The sequence below is a fragment of the Oncorhynchus clarkii genome, chromosome 14 (assembly GCF_045791955.1).
Source record: "Oncorhynchus clarkii lewisi isolate Uvic-CL-2024 chromosome 14, UVic_Ocla_1.0, whole genome shotgun sequence".
Lineage (NCBI taxonomy): Eukaryota > Metazoa > Chordata > Actinopteri > Salmoniformes > Salmonidae > Oncorhynchus > Oncorhynchus clarkii.
Genome location: NC_092160.1, coordinates 18,444,541 through 18,461,362, shown reverse-complemented (window position 1 = coordinate 18,461,362; position 16,822 = coordinate 18,444,541). Strand labels below are relative to the sequence as shown.

Genomic DNA, 16,822 nt, shown 5'->3' with positions numbered 1-16,822 from the left:
AAATAGCATTTTCATGTTTACTGAACTAACTACTACAAATACTATAGTATGCACACACACACACACCGGTTAAACATGGCCACTGTGTGTGTGTCTACAGTAAGCTTGGCATATTTTCATTTTCACAGGTTATCGGCATGTTCAAAGATGACTTGGGTTGTGCTACTTTGAATGTAGTGTAGAATTTCCTGGTATGAGACAGCAAGATTGAGGTAGGCTACAGGCTAAAACACACACACTTTAGGCTAAGTATTAAGCCATTTGTTTGGCTGCATATTATTCTATGATAATCAAAAATGTAATGATGTAATGTAATGATTAGCTTTTACCTTGAAAGGAATTGTCAAAGTCTACACATCACACTCAATACAACGTTTGAAGAGAAATGAAAATATACACCTAAGATGCAACTTTTGAGTTGAAAGGGCAAAAAGCCTGCAAACATGAACCCCACACATACCTTCTCAAATAGCAAATACCATCTGATACCAGTCATCTCATGATGAGGGAGGTTATTAAGCACATGCCAGCTTCAGTAAGTCCTGCGTTAGCCTCACAAACAGCAGTAGTGATGGTGTTGCAACACTTCCCGTTTCCCATCAGGAAGTGAGTAGTGGGGGTTGGGTTGGTTAAAGAGAGTCACAAGTCACTCTTTCATTGGTCGGTCCCGGACTTCTCTCTTCAGGTATTGTAGCATACTTCAGGCAGAGCTTCTAGACCTAGATCTGTTTACACACATTCCTCAGATCTCCAGGGCATGGAATGCTATGGCTAGCCAGTGAGGGTTGGAGTGGGGATGTAGATTACGCTAGGTGATGACTGATCTACACTGATGTTCAGTCTCAGTGTGAAGGTCTGAGGGCGCACTAAGGGCAAATTCCAAATGAAAAATAGCAATGATGTGAAGGTTGTGGTCCACTTGATTTTTACAGTACCTTCAGAAAGTATTCATACCCCTTGACTTTTAGTTTTTACCCCTCTCCAGTGAATTTCAAACCCACATTCAACCACAAAGACCAGGAAGGTTTTCCAATGCCTCACAAAGAAGGGCAGCTATTGGTAGATGGGTTAAAAAAACAACAACATGAAAAGCAGACTTTGAATATTCCTTTGAGCATGGGGAAGTTATTATACTTTGTATGGTGTATCAATACGCCCAGTAACTACAAAGATACAGGCATCCTTCATAACTGCCGGAGAGGAAGGAAACAGCTCGGGGATTTCACCAGGAGGCCAATGGTGACTTTAAAACAGATACAAAGTTTAATGCCTGTGATAGGAAAAATCTAAGGATGGATCAACAACATTGTAGCTACTCCACAATACTAACCTAAATGATAAGAGTGAAAAGAAGGAAGCCTGTACAAAATAAAAAAAATAAAAACATGCATCCTGTTTGCAAGGCACTAAAGCAATTCACTTTTTGTCCTGAATACAAAAGGTTATGTTTAGGGCAAATCAAATACATGCACCTGTTAAGAAATTAACTGTGAAAACTGTTAGAGTCCTCTGGATTTATGATTAATTGAACAATTGTATAGCTCAATTTTGAACAACAATTCCATTTAGTGACTATCCCTGCAGGCATGTTCCCCATTCAACACACCTCAGGTTGAGCTTACTTCACTGAACTAGTCTCTGCTTGTCCACAGATTGCAATGTTTGAGAAAACGCAGAAGTTTGGCAAAGACATCACTGTCCCAGAAAATCACATTGCATTCTACTAGGGCTGTGGCAGTCATGACATTTTGTCAGCTGGTTATTAAAGGGTCTGAATAGTTATGTGAATAAGGTATCTGTTTTTTATTTGTAATAAATTAGCAAAAATGTCTTAAAACCTGTTTTCGCTTTGTCCTTATGGGGTAATGTGTTGAGATAGCAGTTTTTTAAAAAATGTAATCCATTTTAGAATAAGGCTGTAGAATAACAAAATGTTGAAAAAGTAAAGGGGTCTGAATACTTTCCCGAAGGTACTGTATGCATAAGCTCTAATATACATATGGATGTTTTGAATTAATCGTCACCTTAGAAAAAGCACTGTCCATTTCCTTGTGTATCTTTGAAACATCCACGACCATGTTTTCCACTAAGTTTCAACTGGTTGTTGAACTTCTTTCTTTAAATTGACCTATGAGGTGAGTTTAAAAGCATGATACTGTTACAGCCCTAGGTTCAAAAATTGCTGAACAGTGAACCATCATATTTCTGTATAAAAGATCTAATAATTAAGGAGAAGGATTGCTGTTTTGAATTTGGTCAAGTTAGTGTGGTAGAGGAGGGAAAAATATTGTTATCCATCAATGATAAGCCACCAGGTACAGACAACCTTGATGGGAAACTGTTGAGAATGCCACCCCTATTTGCTATATCTTTAACCAAAGCCTAAAGGAGTGTGTGTGTCCACAGGCGTGGAAGGAAGCTAAAGTAATTCCACTGCCTAAAAATAGTAAAGCACCCTTTGCTGGTTCTAACAGCTGCCCAATCAATTTGCTGCCTATTCATAGTAAACTGATGGAGAGAATTTTGTTTGACCAAACAAAGCTGTTTTTCAGAGAACAATTTAACTACTGACTTTCAGCATGCATATAGAGAAAGGCACTTAAATTGTACTGCACTGACTCAGATGACTGATGATTGGTTAAAATATGATAGTTGGAGCTGTATTGTTCAATTTCAGTGCAGCCTTTGATGTTATTGATCATAATTTGTTATTGAAGAAACTCACTTGCTATGGCTTTACATCACCTGCCATAACACGGTTGGAGAGTTATTTATCCAATAGAACCCAGAGAGTGTTCTTCAATGGAAGCTTCTCTAACATCAGATACAGTTTATTAAAAGTAGTCCCAGAAGAGTAGCTATCTCAGAACACACACACACACACACACCTTCCCAATAGTTGGGGGTTTTGAGGAGAGAAATAAAGGCATGGGTAAATTTACCTATTTCTGGTATCAGAATTTAGTGCAGAGGTTTATTATTCCCAGGTGAGTTTACAGAGGTGAATTTATGGGAATCTTTGTAACATACTCCATTGAAAATGTAACCAACACCACCATCTACTGGTTCTATAGAGACGCTGCATCATGTTATCAATGTAACATGTTACAACACCACCATCTATCTAGTGGTTGTATAGAGACACTACACCATACTTATTTTTTTTAAATCAAAACCAATTTTGTCACATACGTGTTTTGCAGATATTATGGGTGTAGCAAAATGCTTGTGCTTCTAGCTCCGACAGTGCTAGAAGTGCAATATCTAACAATGGCTGTGTTCGAATACCCATACTAAATACTTAATGAGTATATACTACATACTATTAGTTAATTTTAGTATACTGTAAAAGAACGGTATGGTTTCAGTTGAGTGGAAGCTTTGGCCTGAGGAGTAGGGTTAATCTGAGCACTCAACGGCAGTCAAGTACCCAAGCTAACTGGCTAACATTGGCTAGCTACATCCAGAAACAAACGAGAGAACACCTCACTCTGACCAATTTACACACCATAGCAGAACTGGTTAGGCTGTTTTCATGTTACCCAGGGCTTTGGTGACTGTAACTGTGCTACAGGAAACAATTTATTAAGGTTTTTTTTGCAGACGTTTACTAACACCTGCTATATTCAACGTTGTGCGAGAGTTCTCTGAAATCGGAATAGGTCGCCAGAATTAACAATGTCCATTGAAACGCACAACGACTATACCACTTCGCTAAGAATGTGAATAATCAACTCAATAAACGTTGGTTAGTTAGTTAATATACTGCCTGGCAAGTTCGATGTATTAGTATCCAACTAACGTTAGGTAACTAGTTATCATACCGGTAACTTACTGCTGGAATGCTATGCGGTTCGTAAGGATAGCGTAGCTAACACATTGTTAGCCAACATAACGTGTAACGCAACTTACTTGAAAAGGCATTACTTTATTACATTGCTCAACATTTTCTTGACATTTGTCATTAATTAGTTCAATGAATTTGTATTCGCTCGTCGGACTTTGGCTGCATATTTTCTGCCATTATCTTCAAATCTGAAAATGTGAAGCCACGCCCATTTTCTGAAAAATTGCATTATGGGCCCTAAAAGTATGAAAATAGTGTCCTGTGTGTGTATATTTCGTATTTTGGAAAATTTAGTACGACATCTGGGAACTTTTGGCATACTACTAATATCCATACCATGACCAGTAAGCATACTATATACTCAATTCACGTCACAAATAGTATGGTGAGTGCGGTCAGTATGAGTATTCGAACACAACTCATGTCTATGACAGCATACCGAAAAACATTCTGGGCTGCAATAATAGGCAATAGCAATAAATGACAGAGAAAGAACCATATAGGCCTACACACTATTCTCTGTATATCAATTTGTGTCAACTCTATAGAAAATGCGATATGAATATTAATACAAAATTAGAATATTCATTTCACTGGAAATTACCAGATGCTCCAGAACATTACCAAGGGCAATGCGAAACAAACACTGTTGAATTGTCCTTTTTGTGTGGTTATCTGTGTGTGTGGTTCCCAGGGGGCCTCTACTGTACCTACCTTTTCCAGTTCTCTGGGAATGCGCATGCATGTGTACACTCTCTCTCTGCGCTCCGTGTATTTTGCTTCGTTGTGCTCCAGGAAGTAGCCCCGGGTCAGCTCAGCACACAGGAAGCGTGCCAGCGACGGATCTGGAAAAACATTATGACAACACTTAGCGTTCTGTTACCACATGGCTATTGTCCCTCCACAGTCACTGTTCACGCTCCTGGTGATCATCACAATGGCCAAAATACATGGCAGTGTTCTAACTGTGGGAAGCTCTGACACAGAAAACAAAATATAGCATGAATGAAAATTTGAGGGAAAGGAAATTTCTCTTTTGAAAGTGAAAGAATGACACACCAATCATTGCCTAAATAAGACAAAGTAGCCTAACCATTCATATAGGACTGGTGGCGACCCATCATTCAGGGCAGAGCCCCACCTGTTTTGAGCCCAACATTTTTGGCAAAAAATAATTAAATACAAAACAGGGGCTTGCCTGTTTTGCATGTTTTTTTGGCATTAATATGTGTCACATATCAGTTTGCAAAAAATGTAGAAAGATGTATATATATATATATTACACTAACGATCAAAAGTTTGGAGTCACTTAGAAATGTCCTTGTTTTTGAAAGAGAAGCAACTTTTTTGTCCATTAAATAATATCAAATTGATCAGAAATACAGTGTTAATATATTGTTAATGCTGTAAATGACTATTGTAGTTGGAAATGGCTGATTTTTAATGGAATATCTATTAAGGCTATTCCATGCGAGAAATTGCCAAGAAACTGAACATGTTGTACAATGCTGTGTACTACTCCCTTCACAGAAAAGTGCAAACTGTCTCTAACCAGAATAGAAAGAGTAGGAGGCCCCAGTGCACAACTGAGCAAAAGAACAAGTACATTAGAGTGTCTAGTTTGAGAAACAGACGCCTCACAAGTCCTCAACTGGCAGCCTCATTAAATAGTACCCGCAAAACACCAGTCTCAATGTCAACAATGAAGAGGCGACCCCAAGATGCTGGCCTTCTAGGCAGAGAAGCCTTTTAAAATTATAAACTTGGATTAGCTAACACAACGTGCCATTGGAACACAGGATTGATGGTTGCTGATAATGGGCCTCTGTACACCTATGTAGATAAACAATTTTTTTTTTTAAGTTTTAAAAAATCTGCCATTTCAAGCTACAACAGTCATTTTTTACAACATTAACAATGTCTACACTGTATTTCTGATCAATTTGATATTATTTTAATGGACAAAAAAATGGCTTTTCTTTCAAAAACAAGGATATTTCTAAGTGACCCCAAACTTTTTAATGGTAGTGTATATCATTGAGTTAATAAATCCGCATACAAACATGGTCTCTTTTTTGTTTTCTTGAGTAAGGCAGCTCCAAAACGCAGGTGTTTCAGCCTAGCTCAGTGCTTTCTGTGGTGGTGGGGTAAGCCAGCAGAAAATACAGAGCGTTGCACCGTGATTGGCTCAGTGTTCTGTCACTCATGGGGACACTACGTCACCGCCAAGTCTAAGGGTAGAGCTAGAAAATTGGGTGCTGCCATAGAGTTACATTGGAAGTGCCCATCCAAGAAGGCTCAAGGTCATTGGCCACAGACAAAATTACATCAAATCACAATATATCTACAATAACTTTGATTGGACTGATCATGTCAACATCATACTTTCAACTTTTAGCTAGCAGTCATCATCATGAATCAAGTCAACAATCTACTGGCAAATCCTTTTTAATCCTTGTTTTATGAAGAGAAGTTATAGATAAAATGTATCAGTGCTCATCGGCCATTGGACATAAACATTACACAACAAGTTGGAAATCGCAAATACAACAATGAGTGGTTTGGAAGAAATCAGTGACAGTGGCTAACTGCAAGCATTGCAAAGCAAACACTAGCCTGCTATTCAGTGGAGTGGCTGAGAGGTCCCAAATCTGGGATTAAGGGGCTCTTTTCCAAGTTTAAAATGATAAACATTCAACATTGGCCTTGCTGTGCATGAAGCATGATTTGTGCCGCGCTCAAAACAACTTAACTCGGAATTGCAAAAACTTGACTTCAGTAAGTTCAAGACAACTGGGAAACTGGGAATAAACGAGCTCCGACTGGGAAAATATGTTTTGAACGGTCATCCAACTCGGAATTGTAAATCCGGCCTCTTTCTAGAGCTACGACCTGAAGATCAACGACGTCAAATCAAAATCAAATCAAATTTATTTATATAGCCCTTCGTACATCAGCTGATATCTCAAAGTGCTGTACAGAAACCCAGCCTAAAACCCCAAACAGCAAGCAATGCAGGTGTAGAAGCACGGTGGCTAGGAAAAACTCCCTAGAAAGGCCAAAACCTAGGAAGAAACCTAGAGAGGAACCAGGCTATGTGGGGTGGCCAGTCCTCTTCTGGCTGTGCCGGGTGGCGATTATAACAGAACATGGCCAAGATGTTCAAATGTTCATAAATGACCAGTCATGATTCAACCTTGTTTTTGTTTATTTTTTTTGGGGGGGGGGTTCTCAAGAGTTCCCAGTTGTTTTGAAAGCACCATAAATTCAGAAAATGCCAGACTTTGATGACAACATTTTCCCACGAAGGACCGCCAACCCACCTTCCTGTTCAAGTCAGCACAGCACAACAAGTGGCGTCCAAAAATGTATTGTATGCTGCTGCATAAATTATGTAATATGACTGGCAGATATGTATACTGTAGCTAAGAAAGTAATACTTAAGTGTATGTTGTGTAGTAAGATGTTAGTAGACCATGTGCCTCACCCTAATAATTTGGTCTATTTACCCTTCTTAATTTCGCCTACTGTTCTGACTTGTAGCCTATAACTTGTTTTGGAGAGTATTGATTGAATATTGTAAGAGGTTTCATTGTCTGCTTTATATGCCCCTTTATTTATCCTACAGTTCTGACTTGGTGTACAGGGAGAACACTGTAAGAACAGCCCATGTTTTGAATTCTGTTGCAATACATTTAAAATGTGCTAAACAAATAGTTATATTGACTACGTCCATCCTAGCTCGCTCATTAATATCTTAATCAAAATTACGGATTGCCTCTTATCCACTTGTCCTCTTATGCCATAGTTTGTACATCTCAATTGTCATCAGAAACCACATTTGTTTGAGCAAGTCAGCCATATCAGCTATGTTTTTTTTAAGGCAGTAAATGAGGCTGCTTGAACTGTTTCGCTGGAAGAGGCTCCGCTGATGTGTAGGTGTAGCAGTGGTAAGATGTTGGGACAGCTTTATGTAGGCCGTATGTGGGCACTGTTTGTCACCGTTATAGTGCAATTAATGTATTGTTTTGTTTTGTGTGGTGGCTTTGCTGGCATGCATCCCACTTTTTTTTTGCTCCACCAAGATTGACATGCTATAATTTCCACTGTATAGGCCATCATTGTAAAACTGACTTGCCTAGTTAAATAAAGGTTCAATTAAAAAATAAAATAAACATAGGACAGGAACCAACTGAATTGGTCATGTCTAGAATGGATGCAGCTTTTCTCATATTGACATCAAAAGTATAATTTTTTACAAATATTTTAGCTAACCCTAACCTATTTCTCCTAACCTACTACGTTAATTCTCCTAACCTGCTGTGTAATTTCTCCTAAACCTGCTATGAAAAGTAAATCTTGACAATAGCTGTATTCCTTCTAGACAAAACCAACTGAATTTGAAGGCCAATTTAACCCTAATGGATTATCTAATACACTTGCTGGATATTACTTTTGGTATGAGGAAAACTTTGAGCTACAATGGCAACATCCCACTTATGAAGTTTTGGAGTACAGGAACTACGAGTATGCTGTGCTGTTAAATATACATAACAGTAGAATTCATGCAGAATTTAAAACAGTCTCACATGAGTGAGCAGAGACTGTTCTTGTTTGTTGATGTGAAGCAAAGGCCCCCGACCCCCTTTTTACATTGACTTGAGGGCGTTACCCGAAAGGACCCCCTTACAGTATTGAAATATTTTCCAGTCGGTTGGAAATAGTGAGAACCTGTCAAACATGATATATTGAAAGCAAAGATGATTTCCAACAGAAATAATTGTCTACATTGACCGGATTCCACAACGTTTTGTAGTAACTCGGCGCCCTACAGTTACAGTATGCAATGATGCACGCAAAAAGAAAAGGCAGTAAGCTAACGTTAGCCCAAACAATTGACTTTATAGGTAACGTTAGCTAGAGAAACATTAACCTGTGCTAAGCAAAGAACGTAGCTGCTACCTAATGCTAGATACTGTAGTTCACTATCTTGCTAGCTAGTAGAGTCTATGCCGACTTCAGTGACTGTTGCCCCCTCCACGTATGCTAGCCCAATAATGTACTAAAGGTACTTAGCGTCTATGAATGGGGTACGTTAACGTAGACGTCTCGTGCCTTGGCGCGGTTCGTGACATGCAAGCAAATTACCAGGAATTAAAACGTCGTAAGTATTTAGTCGCTAAATGACAAATATTTGTAATGATCAGTTAGCATAAATATGTTTGTCACGGGCTACTAATATAAAGGTGAGAAAGCCTAACTGAAAGCCTCTATTGACAAACAATCTTGCGAATCAGCTTGTTAGATATGACAACAACACCGTTTGACAGCTAGACAATCCAATGGCGTGCTTTGATTGGTTGTGCATTCTGTCGGGACAGCCCAACGATAACAGAAAATTGTTGTGCCACTATAACATGTATTTTACAATGCTTTAATGTGATCGTCAGCTTCCAATGCATTATTAATATACATATTAAAGAGGTCAGATAAAATGATAGCTAAACGATACCGCTTTGATCTGCGCAAGAGATCCAGGGAAACCCACCTGAGTTTTCGCGTTCACGTTGCTCCCGTCTGACAGCGTTCATATCGTAAAAGCCCAATGTTTCCGCCAAATCTGGAGTTCTAACGACTTTCTCCGACTTTGGTATGTCATCCCATGGCCGTTTCCCCTCCTTCTTGTCCTCATTTTCGGTTTCTTTTTCATCTGACGGCCCGGTCCCCAACAAGTCCGCCATCTTCACTATGCCGCCGCGCTGGTAGCAACATTCAGAGACCAACGCAACGTCATCACTTTCTCACGCAGGGATTGATTCATAAAATATACAAACATATAAATATTTATCAAACAAACATTATCCACACCGATTATAGACCCACAAAATTCACCACATATATGTACAACGGGTATGTGATTTGTAATATTTTGCTTTATCCAAGATAAGTATCACATAATCATAGGCTTTTGCAAAAAAAATAAGGTGACAATTTCAATTAAATCTCAATTAATTTAACCGCAATATTCAATCAATGGGAATAATAACATTTTGATGTGACTGTCAAACCAAATAGGAATATTCTATTTGGATAATCAATGTTCTTTCAAAACCACAAGATGGCAACAAAGACCCATCCAAATAGTTCACACTTGGGGTGCGTTCGTAAATTCCCTCTGGAGTGGCAGCTCGTGCTCAGAGTGTGCTCTGGGCGTTTGTAAATTCAGAACATTGTCAGATTGTCCATTTGTAAATTCAGAGAATTTCGCTTTTGGAGCGTTCAGAGCGCACGCAGGACGCTCTGGCAGAGGAGTAGGGTTGATCCGAGCATTCTGACCTCACAACGGTAGTCAAGCACCCAAGCTAACTGGCTAAAGTTAGCCAGCTTGTTAGCTACTTCCAGACATAAATGAAAGAACACCTCACTCTGACCATTTTACTCACCCTAGCAGAGAGCTGGTTAGGCTGTTTTTACGTTATCCAGAGCATTGGTGACTGTAACTGTGCAGCTGGAATAATTGAATTAATATTTTTTGTCGATGTCTACTGTCACCGGTCATATTCAATGGGTGTCGAGCGTTAGTAAATTCATCAGTTATTTAAAGCTCTGGCACACAGACGAGAGTGTTCTGAAATCAGAGTAGATAGCCATAGTGAATTTACGAATGCACCCTTGATATCCTGCTGCCTTTAGTAACTGATGCCTGAATGATTGATTTCTGTCTTGATTCCTGTTCAAAGATAAACAAATGGATTGATGAACCAGTTTACCCAATGACCCTAAATAACTCATTATATTGATCAAGGATCTAAGAAGGGGTGGCTGACATTAGCCACATTAGAAATGGGTCTTAAAATAGGTTATTGTCCATCAATCTGTCACATTGGAAATACGTAAGGATACAGCACAGTTACGCTGTAGTACCATCATATCGTATTGGCTACCTATTGATACGAGAACAGACAGACTAGAATAAAGGTATATGAAAACAGATTAATGGAGAAACAGACATGCATGAACACAGAATGCACAGTAATCCATACAATTTATAGACTACTTTCTAGAAACCCAATCGGAACAATCTTTAAGCACGGTTTATTGGCACACATAATGGCAAAGCATACATACCAGACATCAGATATGACACAAAACATCTCTGCGATATAATGTACAAATTGTGCAGAGTTCTAATAATACCAGGTTCAAACCTATTCAGAAATGTGTTAGCTTCCTTACAAATGCACAAATAAATACACAAAAGACCCAAACGTTGTCTTCTTGCCTTTCAGAAACAAAATCCAACAGAAGAGTAGACTAGAGGAGATGAGGGGGGAATCATAGTCAAAGAACAACTGGTAACACTAAAGGAGGGGTTTTAAAACTGCATTTCTGTAGGGCCTTGAATATGCTGGTTTTTGCTCAATAATTTGCAAATTATGTATACTGAACGAAAACATGTATGCAACATGCAACCATTTCAACGATTTTACTAAGTTACAGTTCATATAAGTAAATCAGTATTTTTGAAATAAATGAATTAGACCCTAATCTATAGATTTCACATGACTGGGCAGGGGCGCAGCCATGCGTGGGCCTGGGAGGCTTAGGCCGACCCACTGGGGAGCCAGGCCCAGCCAATCCGAATGTTTTTTCCTCACGAAAGGGCTTTATTACAAGACATAAATACTCCTCAGTTTCATCAACTGTCTGGGTGGTTGGTCTCAGATGATCCCGCAGGTGAAGAAGCCGGATGTGGAGGTCCTGGGCTGGCATGGTTACATGTAGTCTGCGGTTGTGAGGACGTTTGGACGTTCTGCCAAATTCTCTAAAACTACATTGGAGGTGGCTTATGGTAGAGAAATTAACATTCAATTCTCTGGCAACAGCTCTGGTGGACATTCCTGCAGTCAGCATGCCAATTGCAAGCTCCCTCAAAACTTGAGACATCTGTGGCATTGGGTTGTGTGACAAATTTTTGTGGCCTTTATTTTCTCCAACACAAGGTGCACCTGTGTAATGATCATGCTGTTTAATCAGCTTCTTCTAATGCCACACCTGTCAGGTGGATGGATTATCTTGGCAAAGGAGAAATGCTTACTAATAGGGATGTAAACAAATTTGTGCACAAAATTGGAGAGAAATAAGCTTTTTGTGTGTATGGAAAATTTCTGGAATCTTTTGTTTCAGCTCATGAAACATGGGACCAACACTTCACATGTTGTTATATTTTTGTTCAGTATATCTTTAATATGCCTCCATTGAGACTAAAATGTTGTTTAAGATATGACTTCTGCATTAAATAAATGACTGGATATAAACAAAACAATAAATGTGCTGCTTATAGCAGAAGAAATCGGTCAGACAAACAACCAGAATCCAAAATGCCCTATAGAAATGTGAAACTCATACAAATCAAAAAGCTTGTTGAAACAGCTGCCATGTACAGTACAAAATGGATTCAGAATGGTGGCTAATCTTAAATGGATAAAATTGTAGTTCACACCTCTATTTACAGAGCACAGAGCTAGTTAGAGGACTCATCCTTATATCTGTGCCATTTTAGAATCTGTGACAGCATGAGCAACCCATTGAGGCTACAACCCATAGAAATCCCTACCTAGTTGACTACTTTAAAATGAAGGAAGCTGGAAGGCCTCAATGGCGCTGCTCCTGGTAAAACGGTCTCTATCATTCTCTATGTTACAGAGCTAGAAACCTTGTAACAGTGTTCCCAAACTGATGAATAAAATGGCTGTGTCACAAAAAGGTACATAATATACTGTATTTATTTATTTAACTAGGCAAGTCAGTTAAGAACAAATTCTTATTTACAATGACGGCCTACCAGGGAACAGTGGGTTAACTGCCTTGTTCAGGGGCAGAACGACAGATTTTTACCTTGTCAGCTCGAGGATTCGATCCAGCAACCTTTCGGTTACTGGCCCAACGCTCTAACCACTAGGCTACCTGCCTCCCTGTACTGTACAGTACAGTACCAGTCAAAAGTTTGGACACACCTACTCATTCAAGGATTTTTATCTTTATTTTTACTACTTTCTACATTGTAGAATAATAGCGAAGACATCAAAACTATTAAATAACACATATGGAATCATGTAGTAATGAAAAAAGTGTTAAATCAAATATTTTAGATTCTTCAAATAGACACCCTTTGCACACTCTTGGTATTCTCTCAACCAGCTTCACCTGGAATGCTTTTCCAACAGTCTTGAAGGAGTTCCCACATATGCTGGGCACTTGTTGTCTGCTTTGGGTTGAGGTGGGGTGATTGTGGAGGCCAGGTCATCTGATGCAGCTCTCCATCACTTTCCTTCTTGGTCAAATATCCATCCATTCTAATCTGCGTCTCGCAAAGACACAGCGGTTGGAAACTAAAATCCCAAATTTGGACCAAAGACCAAAGGACAGATTTTGACTGGTCCAATGTCCATTACTCGTGTTTCTTAGCCCAAGCAAGTCTCTTCTTCTTATTGGTGTCCTTTAGTAGTGGGTTCTTTGCAGCAATTCGTCCATGAAGGTCTGATTCACGCAGCCTCCTATGAACAGTTGATGTTGAGATGTGTCTGTTACTTGAGCTCTGTGAAGCATTTATTTGGCCTGCAATTTCTGAGGCTGGTAACGCTAATGAACTTATCCTCTGCAGCAGAGGTAACTCTGGGTCTCATGAGAGCGGTCCTCATGAGAGCCAGTTTCATCATAGAGCTTGATGGTTTTTGCGACTGCACATGAAGAAACTTTCAAAGTTCTTAAAGTTTTCCGTATTGACTGACCTTCATGTCTTAAAGCAATGATGGACTGGCATTTCTCTTTGCTTATTTGAGCTGTTCATCCCATAATATATATTTGGTCTTTTACCAAGTATGGCTATCTTCTGTCTACCACCCTTACCTTGTCACAACACAACGGATTGGCTCAAACGCATTAGGGAGGAAACAAGGCATACCTGTTAATTGAAATGCATTCCAGGTGACTACCTCATGAAGCTGGTTGAGAGAATGCCAAGACTGTGCAAAGCTGTCATCAAGGCAAAGGGTGTCTACTTTGAAGAATCTCAAATATATTTTGATTTGTTTAACACTTTGTTGGTTACTACGTGATTCCATATGTGTTATTTCATAGTTTTGATATCTTCACTATTATTCTACAATGTAGAAATAGTAAAAAATAAAGAAATACCCTTGAATGAGAAGGTGTGTCCAAACGTTTGACTGGTACTGTATATCAAACAAACAAAACTAAATCATGCAGGAAAAAACCTTAAACATCAGTTTGGGAGTAGGTCATTTAAAGGGAAAGAACAAATTCCAAATGTGAAAGGCCTACTGATTGGCAAAGTACAAACATGATTGTAAAGTATTTTGGGGAGAAGCAAAATAACACCAATAGACTACAAACACAATCAAACAGGTTTGCATGAAATAACAATTGGCGCTGATGCAGTAATTCTGGAAAAGTAATCATGAAACACGTGTCTCCCCACTTGAAGCTGTCCTTAAAGGTGAAACAGAGTCACTTTCCTTTTCATTGAAAATCCAACAAAAAACAACTGTAAACAAACCAACAGCCAAATTAATTTTCAATAAAAAGGCAAAAGCTCAAGACGGCGACGTCTCGGCCATCGTGGATGCAGTTTGGTAGCTCTATATGGGCTGAGTATAAACCTTGCCGGTTAGTTCTGATTGAGGCTGATGCCCTTAAAGGAGCCATTTTGTTTTTGATGTTTTGTTTTGACTTCCCATGTCAACTGTCCCAGAGGTGTTGCAACGTGCAAATCAAAGGTCAAAAGGGCAACAACCACAGAATTGCACTACAGTTAAAGCTCAAGGACTGAGAAGGTGTCCAAGAGGGACAATTCATATGAACACCTGCATTGTCATTCCCAGAGCTATCCCAACTCTCCTAACACTGTGAATTCCCACCAAATCCAAACAGAGGAATTCTAGGAAAAATTGAAAAAGAAAACCCAGTATTGTTTACGTCATCATTGCAATGCATACAACCTGTATGTATTTAGGTGAAAAAGCAGTGTTATTCGTATGGATATTGCTGTGCAATGTTATTCAGTTCTCTGTCTCGCTCCTCGATGTTACAGTGAAGTCGGAGAATAATTGTTCTGATATTTGGTGGAGATGATCGATCATGATGAGTGACAGTGACACCGTTGACCACGACGTGAAAAAAATTGCCAACAGGGTTCAATTCAGTACAATGTGAGGTTTTAGGGCGCCGCCCTACTGTGCCAAAAAGGTACAGTTTTTTAATAATTATTTTCCCTCTTTGTTTTACTGTGAGGGCAACATGGTCTCATTAGAATATGTCCAAAATAGTAACATTCAACCATTGAAGTTAAATGTCAGCTAAGCTGACATATGAAGGTGGGAGCACTGACTGTGCTCTCGGGGGCCTTGGTCTCTGTGTGTTCTACTGTGACGACTGAGGCGCTGTGCTCTCGGCCTTGCTGTCCTGGTTGTTGAGCGGCTTGCTGCCCCACGGGCTGTTGTTGCCGAGCGATGGCGAGCCGTTGAAGTCATCCTCGTCGTCCAATCCGTTGGTGGCGTCGTACTGCGTGTTCTCCAGACGTGTGATCAGACGCTCGTCCTCGTCCCCGAACTCCCCGCCCATCAGGGTGGGCTCACCAACCACCATCACGTCCTGAAAGCAGAGAGGTTAAGGGCCAGACATTAAGGTCAGGTTAAAGGTCAGACATTTTGAATGACACATTGCTGCATGTGTGAGAAATGCATGACATTCTGAGAGATAATATATGTAGAATTGATAATATATTGATTGTACGACAGTACCAGTCAAACATTTGGAAGCACAAACTCATTCAAGGGGTTTTCTTTATTTTTACTATTTTCTACATTGTAGAATAATAGTGAAGACATCAAAACTATGAAATGACGCATATGGAATCATGTAGTAAACAAAAAAGTGTTAAACAAAACAAAATAGATTTTAGATTCTTCAAAGTAGCCACCCTTTGCCTTGATGACAGCTTTGCACACTCTTGGCATTCTCTCAACCAGCTTCATGAGGAATGCTTTTCCAACAGTCTTGAAGGAGTTCCCACATTTGCTCAGCACTTGTTGGCTACTTTTCCTTCTCTCTGCGGTCCAACTCATCCCAAACCATCTCAATTGGGTTGAGGTCGGGTGATTGTGGAGGCCAGGTCATCTGATGCAGCACTCCATCACTCTCCTTGGTCAAATAGCCCTTACACAGCCTGGAGCTGTGCTTTGGGTCATTGTCCTGTTGAAAAACAAATGATAGTCCCGCTAAGCACAAACCAGATGGGATGGCGTATCGCTGCAGAGTGCTGTGATAGCCATACTGGTTAAGTGTGCCTTGAATTCTAAATAAATCACAGACAGTGTTACAGAGCAAAGCACCCCCACACCATCACACCTCCTCCTCTATGCTTCACGGTGGTAACCACACATGCGGCGATCATCCGTTGACCTACTCTGCGTCTCACAAAGACACGGCGGTTGGAACCAAAAATCTCAAATTTGGACTCATCAGACCAAAGGACAGATTTCCACGGTCTAATGTCCATTGCTTGTGTTTCTTGGCCCAAGCAAGTCTCTTCTTATTATTGCTGTCCTTTAGTAGTGGTTTCTTTGAAGCAATTCGACCATGAAGGCCTGATTCACGCAGCCTCCTCTGAACAGTTGATGTTGCGATGTGTCTGTTACTTGAACACTCTGAAGCATTTATTTGGGCTGCAATCTGAGGTGCAGTTAACTCTAATGACCGTATCCTCTGTAGCAGGGGTAACTCTGGGTCTTCCTGTGGCGGTCCTCATGAGAGCCAGTTTCATCATAGCTCTTGATGGTTTTTGCAACTGCACTTGAAGAAACTATCAAAGTTCTTGAAATGTTCCGTATTGACTGACCTTCATGTCTTAAAGCAATGATGGACTGCCATTTCTCTTTGCTTATTTGAGCTGTT

The 16,822-nt window shown here is 39.8% G+C and overlaps 2 protein-coding genes across 9 annotated transcripts in view; both read right to left on the bottom strand.

The window, feature by feature from the left end:
- The window catches only part of LOC139366371 (transmembrane anterior posterior transformation protein 1 homolog), a 28,204-nt gene extending 18,596 nt beyond the window's left edge, over positions 1-9,608 (bottom strand). For 2 of the 4 annotated variants that reach the window (XM_071103787.1, XM_071103784.1), the window contains exons 1-2: positions 9,396-9,608; positions 4,562-4,692 (exon numbers count right to left, since the gene is read on the bottom strand). In XM_071103787.1, the coding sequence (XP_070959888.1) occupies positions 4,562-4,692; positions 9,396-9,588 (324 nt within the window). In that variant the 5' untranslated portion in view covers positions 9,589-9,608. Of the gene's footprint in view, positions 1-460; positions 571-4,561; positions 4,693-9,395 lie in introns of those variants that run through there. The other 2 variants (XM_071103786.1, XM_071103785.1) reach the window with 2 other exon arrangements.
- A 1,319-nt stretch (positions 9,609-10,927) lies between these two features.
- The window catches only part of LOC139366370 (LIM domain-binding protein 2-like), a 106,798-nt gene continuing 100,903 nt past the window's right edge, over positions 10,928-16,822 (bottom strand). For 2 of the 5 annotated variants that reach the window (XM_071103779.1, XM_071103780.1), the window contains exon 9: positions 15,095-15,520. In XM_071103779.1, the coding sequence (XP_070959880.1) occupies positions 15,290-15,520 (231 nt within the window). In that variant the 3' untranslated portion in view covers positions 15,095-15,289. Of the gene's footprint in view, positions 15,521-16,822 lie in introns of all 5 variants that reach the window. The other 3 variants (XR_011626751.1, XM_071103782.1, XM_071103781.1) reach the window with 3 other exon arrangements.